The sequence below is a fragment of the Dermacentor silvarum genome, chromosome 9 (assembly GCF_013339745.2).
Source record: "Dermacentor silvarum isolate Dsil-2018 chromosome 9, BIME_Dsil_1.4, whole genome shotgun sequence".
NCBI lineage: Eukaryota > Metazoa > Arthropoda > Arachnida > Ixodida > Ixodidae > Dermacentor > Dermacentor silvarum.
The window spans coordinates 95,770,179-95,787,188 of record NC_051162.1 but is presented as its reverse complement, the minus strand read 5'-3'; the positions used below and the strand labels follow the sequence as shown (position 1 = coordinate 95,787,188).

The 17,010-nt window shown below is 42.7% G+C and overlaps 1 protein-coding gene across 3 annotated transcripts in view; it reads right to left on the bottom strand.

Moving 5' to 3' along the window:
• The window catches only part of LOC119463399 (myosin-6-like), a 78,408-nt gene that overhangs the window by 39,608 nt on the left and 21,790 nt on the right, over positions 1–17,010 (bottom strand). For all 3 annotated transcript variants that reach the window (XM_049655543.1, XM_037724245.2, XM_037724246.2), the window contains exons 14-20: positions 14,433–14,502; positions 11,305–11,382; positions 11,067–11,129; positions 7,856–7,947; positions 5,847–5,880; positions 3,264–3,297; positions 3,076–3,097 (exon numbers count right to left, since the gene is read on the bottom strand). In XM_049655543.1, coding sequence (XP_049511500.1) covers positions 3,076–3,097; positions 3,264–3,297; positions 5,847–5,880; positions 7,856–7,947; positions 11,067–11,129; positions 11,305–11,382; positions 14,433–14,502 — 393 coding nt within the window. The remainder of the gene's footprint in view (positions 1–3,075; positions 3,098–3,263; positions 3,298–5,846; positions 5,881–7,855; positions 7,948–11,066; positions 11,130–11,304; positions 11,383–14,432; positions 14,503–17,010) is intronic.

Genomic DNA, 17,010 nt, shown 5'->3' with positions numbered 1-17,010 from the left:
AAAGAACGAAGAGCAAGACACATTAATCCTGATTCAATCCGGAAGCAGAAAGCTTGGATAGCTTGGAATACATATTTATCCCCGCTTTTAGAACAAGCACCATATACGCTGCTTGTGTCGTTTGGACAAAGCTTAATCAGCTCCGAAAGCGCTTTTGCATGTTCTCTGAAGCTGTGGCCAAAGCTTCGTGTCGTCCACACAGTCACCGCGGTGACTGTGTGGACGACGATATCTCCCGAAACAAAGAGGTTTGCTAAGCCGCGCCGGCCTCATACACATCCATTGCAAACACGAAGGCAACGCAGGCAGCTGAGGCAAGCAATGGACGCCTCACCACGTAATCAAACATGGCAGCGCCCACGGGATCGCCGCGAAAAGGGTCAATAGCGTAGACCAGAAACTGCGCCCGGCGATGACGTCACCACTTGTTGCCTAGCAACCACTTGGGACAGCTGCGCCTCGCTTCGCCGCCGCTCCGCACCGCCGCGCCGAGCTGCTACGACCACGCACCTGTTCCGTCTAGCCATGACGTCACTTCACCAGGCCGCGTGTTGAAGCGAGTCGTGCAGCCAAGCGAGGTTCTGCGCGTCGACGGCGAACCGATCTGGAATACCGTGCCGAATCTGCAGCCGAGAAGAGGCGTCGTCAAGTTGAAGATCCCGAGTTTCGAGAACGAGAACGCGAGAGTGCGTTTGAATAAACAGCGTCGTCGGAATAAGCTAGGTCGATCAAAAGCTTCGCTGTTTGCTCCAGGCTCCAGCCTTGCACCACTAGTGCAAATTGCGCTCTTTCTTTTTTCTTATTGCACCTATATATTTCGTCATATGATATCACATGATAGCGTCGGATTGTAATTGAGTACACGAAAAAACATAATTCTGTTACGCGGAAACTGAAACACAAGCAAGCTCCATGCTGCGTGTTAACATGCCCCTATACAAACTCGATCGTTGCACATTGTGTGTACGACGCCACTTGGGTTACAAGAACACTATCAACAAATGTTAACATGACCCTATGGCGTTCGAAATAAAGTTGGGCGCGTTAGCAACTACAAAAAAATTTTGGTGTACTGGTCTGTCACAGCGGCCACAATTTTCGCAGCGTATTTGCTACTTCGGTGAAGCTCAGGCGCCATCAAAGGAAGGAAGCGTGCGTTTCATGGCTTGAAATTCCTGCTTTCTTCTCCCAGCCCAGACAGCAGCAGCAAGACGCAGCCGCCACACATGATGCCAAAATATCACATCACACGTACAGGAAAAAAACAAGGAAATGCTTCCCTCTCCATACTCTTGAGAAGACCGCAATATGTGCGCAAAACAGCGGGTTGTCAGCATGAAGGAGGCTGCATCGCTGAAGGCGGTGTTGAGTTGAGCCGGTTGAGAGAGCATGTCCCTAATCCCCAGGGGCATAAAACCAAATACCTAGATGGATCTAGGGAGCGTGGCGTGGGCGATTTGGCGCAGAAGTACCTACAGGCGTGGTACCCGCGAGCAGCGCTTGGCGGCGCAGCGGTCGAGCACTGTGCTTGGACGCAAATAGAAACACACCGCCCTGCTCGGTTCCTTGCAGCACCACCTGATGGCGCTCGGCTCCGCGCATCCGCGGCAGTGGTCGATCCCGCCGTACGGGGGAAAAGAAAAAAAAAGAACCAGAAAGCTCGTCTTCGTGCATAGCATTCACTGCCAGTGTTTGTAGGAAAGCATTACGGCTACACGAGCTGCAGTTTCTGGGAAGCATGAGAAGCAGTCAGGAATCTTTGAATGCTATCGCGTTCCACTTTTAAAGGCGAAGCTTATGCGTCCTCTAAGTTTTTTAAAGCGGGTGGTCAGAGGAGTATATGTTGCCTCCGTAGAGTAAATGGGCGAAGAAAGCGCAGGTCTTAAATGCACACAGTGCAGTCGGCACCACTAGAAACTTTCAAAAGATATTTTGAATCAAGTAGCATCGTTATAGCCAGGACTTACTGTATATAGAGTATATAGCTGTAATCTTTATACCAAAAACTATATAATTCTGTCCCATTTTATTAAGGCAGTATAGTTTCTGGAATTTAGGAAATGCAACACACACACACACACAAATTCCGAAAACCTTTGTGGGCAGTTGTGTGTAACAAACTGTGCACACATCAAGCTGTGAGCCAAAACAAGACTGTTGGGTGTAGGGACTTGTTCAGAGATAGTCATTTAATGCACACCTCACTGCAAAATTTTTCAGAAGTCTGAGTCTGAGAAGAAACTAAATCGTGTCACAACCACTGTGCTTTAGCATGAGAATTGAAAAGTACAGCGGATACTTTCCCTGTATAACCACCATGTGACATAGTTAAATTCCAGGCTAAGTCATAAGTAGCATTGAAAAAAATTACTTATTTGCAACTTCTGTGCTTTAAAACTTTTGTTTTTTGCAATATAAGATGTGAAAAAAAAATGGCCAAACTAAGCCAGCCCAAAAAATGACAAGTGACGCGATTTCAACAACATCGTACTTTTATTCCCAAGCCTAAAACTCACACACAAAGTGTATATATTGTTTGTTCGTTCATTCGAGTAAGCTGCATGTGCAGGCAAATAACAAAATATGTGAGCTGTAACAAAAAAAAATGTGCACTTGCTCTGAGAATTTAGCCCTCAACCACACTTATGACAAAATATGAACCTGCGCACACTTGACAGTCTAAATTGTACACTGAGGGACTGACAAGCAGGTATCATGGTGAAACACTCAAATAACTTCCACAGCCTAACACAGCACCTCCCACAGTCTCTGCTACATAAAACGTGCCCTGAAAGTTTCCAATAACATCTACAAAACACTCATGAAAAGAAACCTCACAAACATCCTGCGCCTATGCTTTCTTCCACAACACAGAAGCCCATATGTCTTGAAACACTTTTACTTCCAAGCCCTTTCCTCACAAATTCACACTTTCCTCAACATTATCCTCATAAAAAACGTCCTTAGGCTACAACAGACTTTTTAAAGGGACCCTAAACAGAAATTGGTAAATTATCTTTCAACAATATACCCCCCAACACACTCACATACACATGCAAACAAGACCACGCTTACCGTGGGAAGAGGGCTGGGAAGCCTGAAAAGATGCAAAAGCAAAAAACAAATGGCGACGCCTGGTTGAAGTTTCTGCACCAGCTTGCTTAATGCCATGGATTTTGACGGTAAGTGCTCAGATCTAGTTAATCGTTTATCAGTAGAAATGGACGACATTGTGTTCTGAACAACCCAGGTGCAGAACTTACCAACTTTCAAGAGCTTTCCCCAAGCCACAATCACCTAAATATGGAAAAAAAAAGTAATGTGAAAGCCATGACGTCAGGACGTACTAGGGTTTCAGCACGCGATTTAAAAAATGTAAAATTGAGCCTCATTTTCTCATTTAGTATCCAACCTATTACAGCAAAAATTAACGAACACAGAGCCTTTAAAAATTATTTTATCAGTCTAAACTGATTCGGTGTTTATTTTCTGACTCCCTTTAAAAGCATCCTCAACATTTACCCAACCATAAATGCTCCTGTAAAGTCAAGGAACACTGATGACAAGGCTGGCATCAAGGCGACGCAATACATTTCTCAAAGCAAGAAGTGCATGCACGAACTCTAATACTTATTTTCACAACATCATCATCATCATCATCAGCCTATATTTATGTCCACTGCAGGACGAAGGCCTCTCCCAGTGATCTCCAATTACCCATGTCCTGAGCTAGCTGATTCCATACGGGTGTTCTATTGGAGGTACGCATGTGAGTGTCGTCAGCCTCAAGCAGATTTTAGGGCACAAAGAAAATAGAGCAATGTGAGTGATCATAACATGATAATTGTGTGCTTTCAATGTCAGAGCTGAGCACAGCAGAAGGTGGCCAATGCACTACTTCAATTGAATGTTCACCAAGAAAGTTTCCATTAAGCAGTTGCTGAGAGGAATGATATGAATTCGGAATGAGGCAGGTTTACCTCCATAAAGTTCCTTCACGGGAAGTACGGAATGTTTCAAAATACGGGCCCCACTCAAGAAAATCGTAAGGTGTCTACTGCAACTTAAGTACACATGCAAAAAGTAAACATCACAAAAAGCACAGTTTGACCCTGATCAAGGAATGCAAGTTGGAATGCCTCACTTATCACATTTAAATACCGTATACACTCAAATGAGGGCCACACATGTAAAAGCCACACGCCCAACTTAGCAGGCCAATCTTTGAAATAAAAAATTAAAGCTTGTTCCCCCCTTATTTCTAAGCGCAATACGTCTTTGGGCGCTATGAAAAGCTTTAAAGTCAGAGGCATTTGTAATGTCATGGATGGCATGGAGGACATCAGCTTCGAGGAATATGCCGCCAAACAGTGCCTGAGCAGCGGCAACACCGACACTGTTGAGAACTACACAAGCACCTGGTGTGTGGTGCCCATGCAAGAATAATTGCATTATGAAAACAATAACGTACACTCTTTTAGTGCAAAGGCATCGTGGCAATTATGCAAAGCCAGAAAAAATTGGACCAAAGTTGCCCTATGTAAAGGTCGCACCTTGTCAAGATTGTGAAAATAAAAAAAGACCAGCGTCTAAGAGAGTGTATATGGTATGACACAAGTTCACCTCTCGCAGTTAAAAATAAATATCCACATATATGGCACACCAAAACGGCGACCCTGCCATGAAAGAACTGAGGTCCCGAAAAAAAAAAAAAAGAAGCATCACAATAAAAAGAAAGCACAAAATAAGTACTAAAAGTAGAATGTGCCTTCCATAAACAGAATAATAAGCAAGCCTTGTTCAATGTCGAGATCAGCACAAAAAATTCTTAATTCACAGCCATGAAGGAGGTGCAAAGATTTGCTGTAAAAAAAAATCATAAGTATAAATAATATTAGCGGCCACATGTACTGTGACTGTACTGCCCTACGATGAACACCTCCACTGTCCCATTGAACACAATGAATACCCCTGTCACACGGGAAAATTTATCTTTTGTAGGCAACGACATTTGATACATCAAATTACATAAAGTTCTTGAGGTGCCACACACCAAAAATTAACAGAATTCGCATAAGATGGCAATTACAGTGTGTAAAAAATCAGACAAAACATAAGTCACAGTGTACATGCAACAAATTTAAGTTAAGTGTATTTTCATAAAAATTAATTTTACAGATTTGTGGTAATTAAGTGAAACTTTCAGATTAGGTTTATATAATAGATCCATACCTATCCATACAAAGTCATAGCAGGACTCAGGCCAGACACTACCCTAATCCAATCAGCTGTCAGTAAACAATATGACTGACATATTGGAGTTCTATGAACACATCCAGATGTTGCCATTCACTGGTAAATAGCTGCTTTGCATAATAAGAAAAATATACGTATGTCTGAAAATTTAACTCCATTCACATACTCCAAAGAAAAACTTTGGGAAACCTGAAAACTTCGTCATTTGTCACATTCCAAAAGCTCATAAATACCCACACATTAACCAAAAAAATAAAACGCAATGCCAAATTTACACATCACAGAACAAGCGCAAATTCTTTGACTCAGATCCAGAATATGCATGAGCAGTTGGTCACCATCTTAACAACCTATCACATGAAACGATTGTACAATAGAATACCAAAGATTCTTGCGATTCAGCGAGTATCCACAATTAGCAACACCATTGCGCAGACATTGAGAAAGTGCGAGTGATAGACAGAACAAGCAGTCCATTGTCTACTAAATCTCTGTCTGCATGATGCCACGCATTATGGACCTCTACAGAGGCTCGCACGCGGAGAAATTAGGTGCCCGTTTCAAGAGCGGAAGGATTTTTTCGTCTTCACCTTGACGTCTGAGCCACTGGAACTGCAATGGTGACTGTAACGAAAAAGCAAATTATAATTTATTAAACACATAACGGAACTCAACATGTCTCAAAGCTTACTAGATGCAGGCAATAACAGAAGCTGCAGTAGCAAACTTATTTGCTGCATACTGTGCACTCGAAGGCCAAGCAGGTTGGGCAATACAAAGGAAATTACTTAAACTGCCAAAAATCACACTTTATTGGGCAATTTCGTGCCCGGAAAGACAACACTAAAATCATCACAGCAGAGTCATCAATCATCGAATATAATCTCACAGGTCAACTCTTCCGATATTCGGTTGTATCTCAGCCGTACATTCCAGGTTAACCACAGATGCTCATTCGAGAACACGACACGTGAACAATCTGATCAGTCATGCTTCCTTTGCTATAGAACTGGCAACAATATCAAAAAAGGTTTCAGATATTGTAGGCATGTCTTGTGCCTACCGACAACTTGATGACCACGATAAGCCTGTGAAAATGAAAACCAGCAAAGAACGAAATGATAACTGGCGTCACTGCAAAATTTTTCAACATAATTTATTTATATATTTTTTACAGTTGCTTTGTTTCCTTTCTTGCAGGGAAGTTCTCCATCTTGCTAACTGGTTTACTTTGTCACCAAGCCTACGAATGTGAACCAGACTGTAACTTCCCAACTATGCACACAGGCCATAAGGCTTGTGCAGACTGTAACTTTATCCTGTACATTGTTCATAAATAATAATTATTAGTAGTAGTATTGTTGTTGTTATACATAGTACAGCCAAAAAGAAATTTCAATGTTGGTCCATATAGGAAAAAACACATCAACAACAGTGGATATCACAGTAATTACCGATGGCAGTTAGTTTGAGTTAGTCCTATCTCAGGGACATCTAATAATAACTATCCTCCATCAGTCCAGCTTACCCTATGCTTGCAAACTTTCTGATCTCACAACCTGACCTGCGAACATGATACCAAAACAAGTTTAACAAGCCAATATCTATAGGAAGAAGAGAAAAGCCTCACATTATATGCAAGGTTTTAGGGTTATTGTCACAACCTGTAATTTTTTTAATCTAATCTCACCAGTGTTTTCACACAACCACCTCTGCCACACCATGTCCAGGAATTGAGCCCACAACCTTGCGCTCACAGCAACACATGCCTATGAGGCATGTGTTGCTTTTACCAGCAACAGCCTACTGCCTATCACTCAAACCATTCTTTTTCGCAGTGTGGTGCACTTTTAAACAGACCGTGCAGAGCACGTGCAAACATATCCCAATGGCAAGCGTACCCGGCACCGCAGCAGACGAGTTGTGGTTCGTACCGCTGGCACCTTTCTACAAACCTGTGCACTCAATGACATAGCTTTAGCCTGCACTTGCAGCTAGAGCGCCAACAGTCTCTTTTAACGGTGGACTGCACTTTACAGCTGCAGTGAAAAAAGATTAGCACAAGTGACCGATCACCCGAGCAAATAAATTGCTGTACGCGACACTGTTTGTTGTTCCCTAGCACGCCTAAAACGAGAGTGCCAGGCACTCCCTCTTTGAAACCTGAATCATCTGGCACTTTAGATACCAGTGTGCACGGGAACAAGAGCACCGCATCCCACAATTTCCCCGCTCCGGTCATCGGTCACTTGTGCTAATCTTTTTTCCGCTGCAGCTGTACATGTTTCTAGGAGCTGAATAAATTTTTGCCCAGGAAGCAACTTTGCACCTTGAACTTTACAAAGGGATATAAAAACACGAGGTTACAGCTCAAAAAACAGAGGCTTAATACTGCCTCCTTCGTTTTTCGTTCTTATCCCTGTTCAGACATGTTCCTTTCTTATCTTTCTTATCCTGACTTTCTTTTCCCTGTTCCTTGTTCAGACATGTTCAGACATCCCTGTTCAGACATGTGCAGACATGTGCAGACAAGGGTGACGACACAAGTTTTTAGATGTGACAAACTGTCCCTATGATTAAGAATTTCAAGCACACTTACGGCAGTGATGGGTATGAAATGGATTGTGTTTTCGAATCAGCTTCACCGAGACACAGGGACCGGATTGCTTGCAGTATCCAGTGAAACTTACTCTGTAACAGTTAACAGTGCAACAATGTACCATCTGTCAGCAGATTCTTAGTAAGAGAATGACCAATGACAACTCATGCAAACAGAGTTCACGGCAGCTGTTGAATAAAAAAAAGTTCAAGGGGTTTTTTTAAGACCTTTGAGGCTTTGACAAAACATTTTCAAGGCACATTGTGTCTATCAGCTTAAAACAACGGCATTATCTTCAACAATGAGGAAAAAAAACGTTTTCCACACTAATGCAAACAAAATTTTCAGAAGAAAGGAAAATGCTTCAAGCCAACCAACACAAAAACCTCCTTCCAAATGTGCTCACAGGTCTGGTTTGCTTGCCATGAATCTTGGATGAGGTGTCTTATGGCATCCACTAAGCTTAACCAACAAACAAAATTCAAATATTTTAAGCCCATTACAAAATTTAAAGGTTTTCAACGTCTCTTGAAAATTATGTTTTAATATTTAAAGCTCTTTATGACTGCTACACAAACCTTGACAAAGTTAGAAAGCGACCCTGCTGTCTACCTTTTCAATGATTCAAGGTGCTAAATATGAAACTGAAGACCTAATAAGCATTAAAGAAACAGTTACATCGCAGTAGCGAGAGTTTAAATCTAACTTTGTAGCAATTTCTAAAAAGTTCTCCTTTAGAAAAGTGTGCCTTGTCAAGCTTTCTAGAGTTCAGTGTGAGAACGAGGAGTTTCGACAGTTTTAACATCAGACTGAGTATTCCCTTTCACATTGATTCCATGTGTACATTAGCAGCATTTCATTTAACCAACAAAATATTCTGAAAAAATGGGTAACACATATCATCTCAACTGTAAATGTGCTGGGAAGAACACCTCCAGCATAACAATTGCTGACTGCCTGGCACTGTAGCAACTATTCATTAAACATGTTCAAATTGTATATACTGCCACGAGATGTTCTTGTAAGTCCACAGGGCGTCTGACAGAAGAACAGGAAGACGGAGCAGTCTCAGCTGGACACCGATTGAGTGCACACTACTGGTTCGTCATCATCCTCTTCCACACTTCACCGTGCCGGCGCCGATAATCTCCACTACAATTACTCCCCGCACAGAAAGGAGCCATCCTGGCGACCTAGGGAAAAGCATCGGCGGGTCGTAGCAAGGTTTAAGCCATGCTACATGAACTATTTTGCACCCTCGGCAACGGCGATCAGAAGACGGCTCGAGCGGCTTGATGACATTGTTCACAGGTGACGTTTGCTGCAGTACGCGGTAGGGGCCGTGGTAGTTTGACAGAAACTTAGTGGATTGGCTGCGAGGAGTGGCTGGGATCCGAAGCCAAACAAGCATTCTGGGGGAATGGCGGGCACTAGGAGCATCCGATGCGTCATGGCGTGATTTTCGGCGCCAACGATATTGGGTGGTGAACGAACGGGCTAGGTTGGCGACATTCTTCAGCATAAGCAGCCGCTTCTGAAACAGATGTCACTTCAGAAGCGTCAGTACAGTACGTGAGAATGGTGTCCATGAAGCGGGAAGGTTCTCGGCTATAGAGAAGAAAGAAAGGAGAGAAGCCGGTAGTAGTTTGCGGGGCCGAGTTGTAGGCGTAGGTGACAAAAGGAAGACCCCGGTCCCAATAGGTGTGATCGCCGGACACACACATCGCAAGCATGTTGCCAAGCGTACGATTGAAACATTCCATCGTGCCGTTAGTTTGTGGATGGTAGATGGAAGCGACGCGGTGAACATTGTTGCACTCCTTTAGCAGTGCCCCGATGGCATTGGAGAGAAAGATGCGGCCACGGGTCACTTATTAATTCACGTGGTGCACTGTGTCGGAGAATAAGGTAGCGAAGAAGGAACCAAGCAACGTCTTTCGCGGTGAAAGCCGGCAGTGCAGATGTTTCGGTGTGCGGTGTGAGGTGGTCTACTGCAACAATGATCCACCAGTTACTGTCAGGAGTGCTTGGAAGGGAGCCATAAAGATCAATGCCAACACGGTCGAATGGTCTTGCAGGGCAGCATAAAGGTTGCAGGGGACCTGCAGAACTCTGAAGAAGGGTCTTGCGGCGTTGACATGTGGCACATGAACGGACAGTAGAACCGAAGAAGAAGACAGGAGTATGTTTTGAAGATGTCTACATGGCCACATTGGGGGTCGTCGTGAAAAGCTGTGCAGATGTGTGAGCACAGATGACGGGGAATAACGAGGAGCCATCGACGGCCATCGGTGAAGTAATTTCGTCGATACAAAAGGTCGTCGCGGATGGCAAAGGGGTGTGCTTGACAATGAACAGTGCGTGAGAGACTCAGATGAACGGTGAGACAGGAAGTCCAGCAGTAAAGAGATCCAGGGATCTTTAAGCGGCTCGGGCGGCATGTCGTTGAAGCTAAGAGCTGACTAATTACAGATGGGAGTTAGGGAGCAAAGAGGGTCAGAAGGTAGTGGAGAACGGGATAGGGCGTCAGCATCTGAATGTTTGCGTCCAGCGCGATAAATTACATGTATGTCATACTCTTGAAGGCGTAAAGTCCAACGAGCGAGGCGGTTACTGGGGTCTTTCAAGGACGATAACCAGTATAAGGTATGGTGGTCAGGGACGTCAAACTGACGGCCATAAAGGTAAGTACGAAATTTGCCGATTGCCCAAACAATCGCCAAACATTCTTTTTCCGTCACAGAATGCGACAACGTACTCATCAAAGACGTCTTTGCGTTGGGCAAGAATGGCGCCAAATCCGATACCTCTAGCATCCGTGTGAATCTCAGTAGGCGCATTGGGATCGAAGTGGCGCAGTAACGGAGGAGACGTGAGGAGCTGGCAGAGCCTCGTAAATGAATCGTCACACTCAGAATTCCAAGCCGACAGGTCAGACGTGCCATTAAGAAGCTGCGTCAAGGGAGCGATGATCGAGGCGAAATTACGAATGAAACGCCAGAGAAAGGAAGACAAACTGATGAAGCCCCATAGTTCCTTTAGAGTAGTGGGCTTGGGGTGCTCAGAAATGGTGCAAAGTTTGGCAGGATCAGGCAGAATTCCCTCTTTCGAGACGGTGTGGCCCAGAATCGTAAGCTTACGGCACCATTTAAGATTTGTTTCCTATGCACATTTGAAACCCCAGTAGACGAAAGCGCAAAAAATGTCTCACCTTTATTTCTGCCACTTGAAAACTGAGTGGCCGCTTCCCAATGAGTTCAGATGCAAACAAAGCCTGAAAGATGAAGTGGTTGAGCACGATTCATCAAATTATATTATTATTTCAACATTCGTTAAAGCCATGCAGTGCTGAGAGAATCACATAGGAATGCGGGGAAAGAGGACTAAAACATTTTCTTTTACTGAGGACTCTAATAATAAGGCTCTAGCAGCAGTGCATAATGACTCACCTGAAAGGTTTCTGCAGAACGTATAGAGAGCAATCCAACAAGAAAGTCCAGCTTTTCCCCAACATACTTCACAAAATCCTGCAAGAAGAATAGGGGAAAGCAAACAAGCTTTTGAGCCAGACAGACCTTTCCAAGAATAACATCTCGGAAAGAAATTCAGCCAGATCACAAGAACACAGCTTAAAGCAGCTCTGGAACACCTTTACTTGAAACCTTCAAAACACTCGAATGAATGCGATGTCCTTCAAGGAATATATTCATGAATAATGATTTTTTTAAGCATCTAATGTGAATGAAGATATGAAGAGCGCAATGTTTACTGTTCTCATTTCCGTGCAACTCATCAATTCCTCTTGGTTGGGGATGCACCAAGAGCAGTTCCCTTGCCCACCATTTATTTATTTTCCTTTGTTCCCTTCTGAGAATGGCATCTGCCAAAGGTGCTGAATGGCTCACGTCTATGGGCCATCGCACCTGCCTACCATCATTGCTGATGTTGCATAGGGCAAGAAAAATAAAATGGAGCTGTCAAAAGCCATATAAAACAGCATGCAATCTATTATACAAGGTTGTAGGTTTGGATGCTGCACGCAATTGAATAATATATTCGGTTTGCACGTTCACGGAAGCATTGTCTACAGGTCAGAAATCTTTTATTACCGTGGTCAAAAAAGTTTTTCAGGGTCCCTTTTAATTATTCACCCGAAGCGCACAGGAAGACAAAAACAGAATATGATCGAAGTCCCTAATGACCAATTGTCAGCATGCTTTCTCGAGCACCAATCAAATGACTGGCACACACCCGGTTTCATTGAAAGCAAAACCACCACTCATGCTCCGGATGCATCACATGCAGATACTCTACATGCACAGTCATGCAGTTTCACAGTGTTCTTCAAGTTCAGTGCAGTGGCTACATATTATTTTCACCCTGAAGTGGACAATTCTAGCCATTATCAGTGGCCGAACGAGCCGCAGCAGGTCTAGCGCCGGGAACGTGACATTATAACTTGTCCCCGTAGATTTTCTTGCCATCGGATGTTAATGCCGGACACTCGCCGGATTTTTCGCTTCATCGGACATATAAGGCTTTCGCCCTAAAAATTTATTTTTGTGGTTTTATGTGCTAAAAGCACAATCTGGTTATGAGGCATGCAGTAGGAGCAGGACTCCGGAACAATTTTGATCAACTGAAGTTCTTTAATGTGCACCCAATGCACAGTACACAGGCATTATTGCATTCTGCCCCCATCGGAATGCAGCCACCACAGCTGGGATCGAACTCACGACTTCGAGCTCAGCAGTGAAGTGTCATAACAACTAGGTTACCATGGTGGGTCACGCCAACTCTGCGAACTACTGTTTATAGCAAGGGCTGCAGATCACACGTGATGGCTTACTGACACTGCTTGCTCCTTGCAAACACATCTCTCCTGTAGCCATTTGCTTTTAACAAAAGTACTGCAAGCAACCAGTACTAGAACAGTTGAGTCCTGTGAAGGCAAACTCGGAGGCACCAAGAAAACCAGTTGCTCTTATCCAAACTTCGTCTTAAAGGAAATCATTTAAGAAAAAAGACATCCACTATACCAAGTTCACCCAAGCATTAAAATCAAAAGCCACATGCAAAAAAAAGAAAAAAGATACATTTACGGCACCTTCATAATTGAAAGCGTTGGTTTATGCAATTTTATTTCGGCCGCTCAGTAATTCTACCTTGCTGGCACTTTGCGGATCAGCATGCTATCTTGAAACCGTCGTTTCACCTAACTTGCTCAGAAATGCTTCCGAACAAGCATTTTGAAATTTGTTTGAAAATGTCTTCATCAAGTTTTTTTAACAGACATTCCTGCTCTGGACTTTTGAAGCAATGTTCCAAAGCATTGATGGCATTAATCAACTCTATCACGTGTGAGCAGCACTTGTGGTTCCTCAGCTGTGTCCTTGCCTCCGTTTATCAACCTCCAAAGGCACCTCACCAACCTCTCAATTAATGTTACCACGGCGTCAGTCCTGCGTGTTTTCACATCATCATCGACACTGGCGCATATCATGCGCAAAGATTTACCTTTATGAAAGCAAGAGGTCACTCCGGGCCTCCTGCTTGAACTGAGAAGCAAGCATTGGTGACGGCTGCAGAAGTTCAGCTGAACCGTACGAACAATTTCTGCTAAGCAACATTTTTTTTTTTTCAGCACGGAGTTTATGGTGGAAAACCAACCAAGCGTTTGTACACTGTTTGACATAATTAAAGATTTGGCTCAACCAGGTTCAGCTTACTGAGAGTCTACTAGTCCAATAATTCATACACATGCTTCACAATAACGATAAAGTTAAATAGAGCCGTGCACATTTAGCACATCCAACATTGAAAATTTGCAGTCAGGGAAGATGTAAGATTGCCAACAAGCTGTGTAATTATATACACCGAAGTTCACGATAACTGAACTTAGCTCCAGAAAAAGCTGGTTAGCCAAACATTGGTCAAGGTTGCTTGCTCTAACCATTTCTGGTCTGAATTTTTTTAATGAAGTGAAAATTTTATACCATGTGCATGTGATCAACAAAAGTATTAAAGAAACAAGAAATCTCAAGTCTTCGCCAATAAATTGAAGGCTTTTCTCATGAACTGGCACTGACTCAATGCGCTGTAAGCAGAACCTGATTCTTCAGAACTGTCAATTCACAATCATAATGATGTGAAGTATGGCCACAGATTATTTGAAAGACCATTTTTATGCCACCAAAAGCAGGTTGTATGCATTAAGGAGCAGGCTCCTAAAAAAAAGAGTGCAGAGGCCTGACCTCAACATAATGTGACAACGCATGAACATTTGTGAAACTTCAAGGAACGCCACATTTACCAGTGGCAGAAAGTTGACAAATTATGCAGTCAGCATTGCTGACACTCACATTTCTCAAAACGGTCTTTTTGTTTTGTTTGTTCATTGTTCTCTATGTTGAATATTTCCAGCAAATTGCTATGATTCATAGAGGAATCATTGGACTAGAAAAGGATTAAGAGGGTGCTACTCGATCACAGGTGCCAAGTTCAAAGCGGCACCTTTTACACTACTAATCTGTCAACCTGATGGCTCATTTTCCAAATGAACGCAAAGTGTGCCTACCTGGTAGCTCTTCTGCTTTTCAAGTTTCACTTGAGTCAGCTCTTCAACTTTCGCCTCGGACTCCCTCAGCCTGAGAACACACGGAGATCAAACAAAAAAGGAATTATCACAAATCCAACACACTTGTCGGAAACTATGCTAAGTAAAACTTTCGTGTATGCTTTCAACTGAATGCCATGTTAAGAGAAACACTACGCAAGCAATTATATCTTATTTCTAACTTACGCAATTGTTTGCACCTTCACCTTAAATGGAAACACGTGTTCACATGGCCTCACAATTTGCAATGTAGAAGCAGTACTAACTTTAACTTTATTAGTAGCAACCTTAATTCCTTAAAGACCTTAAAAACTCCTTAAAGACCTTAAAAACTCCTTAAAGACCTTAAAAACTCCTTAAAGACCCCTCTAGAGGGTATTGCAGGCTCTAGGACAAGTTCAGGCTAATTCAACATCTTGTGAGTGGTAAAAGAAGCATTGTGAGCAGAACTGTACATAGAGCAAAGTTTAAAACACAGTGATGCGTGCTTAAGGGTTCTCCACCTTTGAAAAGCATGTGATCAATCCATCACCCCCGCCCCAGGAGCCACACCATCGCAAAGATCTTCCTCTAAGTCTATGCAGCAAAAAAAATTATTATTCAATTCTGGAGTATTACGTGCCAAAACCACGATTCGATTATGAGGCACGCTGAAGTGGGGGACTAGGGAATGATTTTGACCACCTGTGGTTGTTCAACCTACACCTAAATCTAAGTACACAAGCGTTTTTGCATTTCGCCCCTATCAAAATGCGGTCACCACAGCCAGGATCGAACCAGCGACCTTGAGCTCAGCAGTGCAATGATATGGTCCAGTGTTTCTCAAACTGTGAGTCATGAGCCTTTTTTCGGGGGTTATGGAGGGTATTCTGCTTGCCAGGACAGAGATGAAGTTTCATTCCTGGTGCCTATACTCTTTCAAACCCATTTTCTTTAAGAATATATATATATATATATATATAAATGATGACCATATAAACGCAACAGACAACAAAGGAAAGGAAAGCATCGGGGAAATTAGCTGCAGTTGGAATTTAAATGTAGAAAACAACAAAGAAAAGGGAAATTAAATTGGATGGAAAGATAACTTGTCGCCAGTGGGAGCCGAACCCACAACCTCCGCATTACGTGTGCGTTGCACTACCAATTGTGCTGCAGCGATGGCCATCAATCCATCCACTAACGTGGCCATTTATGTTTGCTGGACCTAGCCCTAGTAGTGTTAGCCAGCACCACTCAGAGCCCTGGTGGGCAGATGTGGATCGTCCTTTTTTGCCCGATGGCGTCATGTAACACGTGAACTTAGGAGAGCAGGCACGTGGCTAAAAAACCCTTGTATGGTACTTAATATCACCCTTGAAATTGTTATGCACAGTGTAATATTGGTTATGGCAACAATAAGATGGACAGCGAAACAGCCAGACAAAAAGCAATCTAAACCTTCAGTCCCCACATAGAAACCTTCACCGAACATGGCTCCCGACTGCAACCAGTTTTGTTGCAATGAAACTGTGTAAACTGTAGAGTTCAGCAGATGTGGTTGTATCAAGAAAGAAAATATATATATACATCCCTCTCAATGAATACATCAATAAATCAATGCTTGATAAAAAAAAACATTAGTTAGCATTTTTAGTAGCTCTCTCTGCTCTGGTTAATGAATTTTAAGGAGGACCTGGGTCCTCGAAAAAAAACACTTTTGTTATTGACTCTAGACACATGAAATTTTCAGGAAATACTCAGTCTGGTGCGCAGATAACAAATATGCAATTAACTTTTCCTAAGTCAATCAAAAAAAAGTTGGAATTATTTTTTGTTATAAATTTGGGATTTGACTTCCAAGAAATGTACCGTACTAAGAGCACTAAAATTAAGCAGGTATCTTCCTTAATGTTTAAATAGTGCCAATTTGCATTTTGTTGTTTATATCTGTATTTCAGCTGAAGTTATGAAATTCTAAAGTTGCAACTTTGCAAATTTGAATTTTTATTGGTGATTTCTACAAGATTTCAAGATGTTGCAGTGTTCTATAACTCTATATCATAGCATTATTGCGCTCTCTGAATCTCTGGCATTCAGGCAAAAATGAAATCAAGAGGATTGAATGAGTAGCAGTGACACTGTGCTGCTCCCAAAACTTCAGACTTGGAAAAATCATTTTTGAGAAAAATTCAATAATTTACAAAGAGTGCAAAAATGACATTTTATGCAACAAATCCAGGTAGCTTTTTTCTGAAGCAGCATTGAAGGCTCGTTTTGGCAGGAAAGCAAGCTGCAAAGATGTTCTTTCAAACAAGACCGAGATGGCCTGGCTATGATAGACAGTTTTGGAATGACGAATGGCACAAAATGGGTCATGTCAGCACTTTCATGGGTAAAACTGATCATTTCATTGGGCAAATACAGTGTTTCTTCCTCAACAATGTGTCTTTTTGAGCTAGTTTTTTGCCAGCAAGTGCGCCCTGGTATGGGGATTAGAAAAATAACAGAAATGAAAAATCAATTTTTTTTCGTTCATTTTTTGTTTCCAAGACCCATG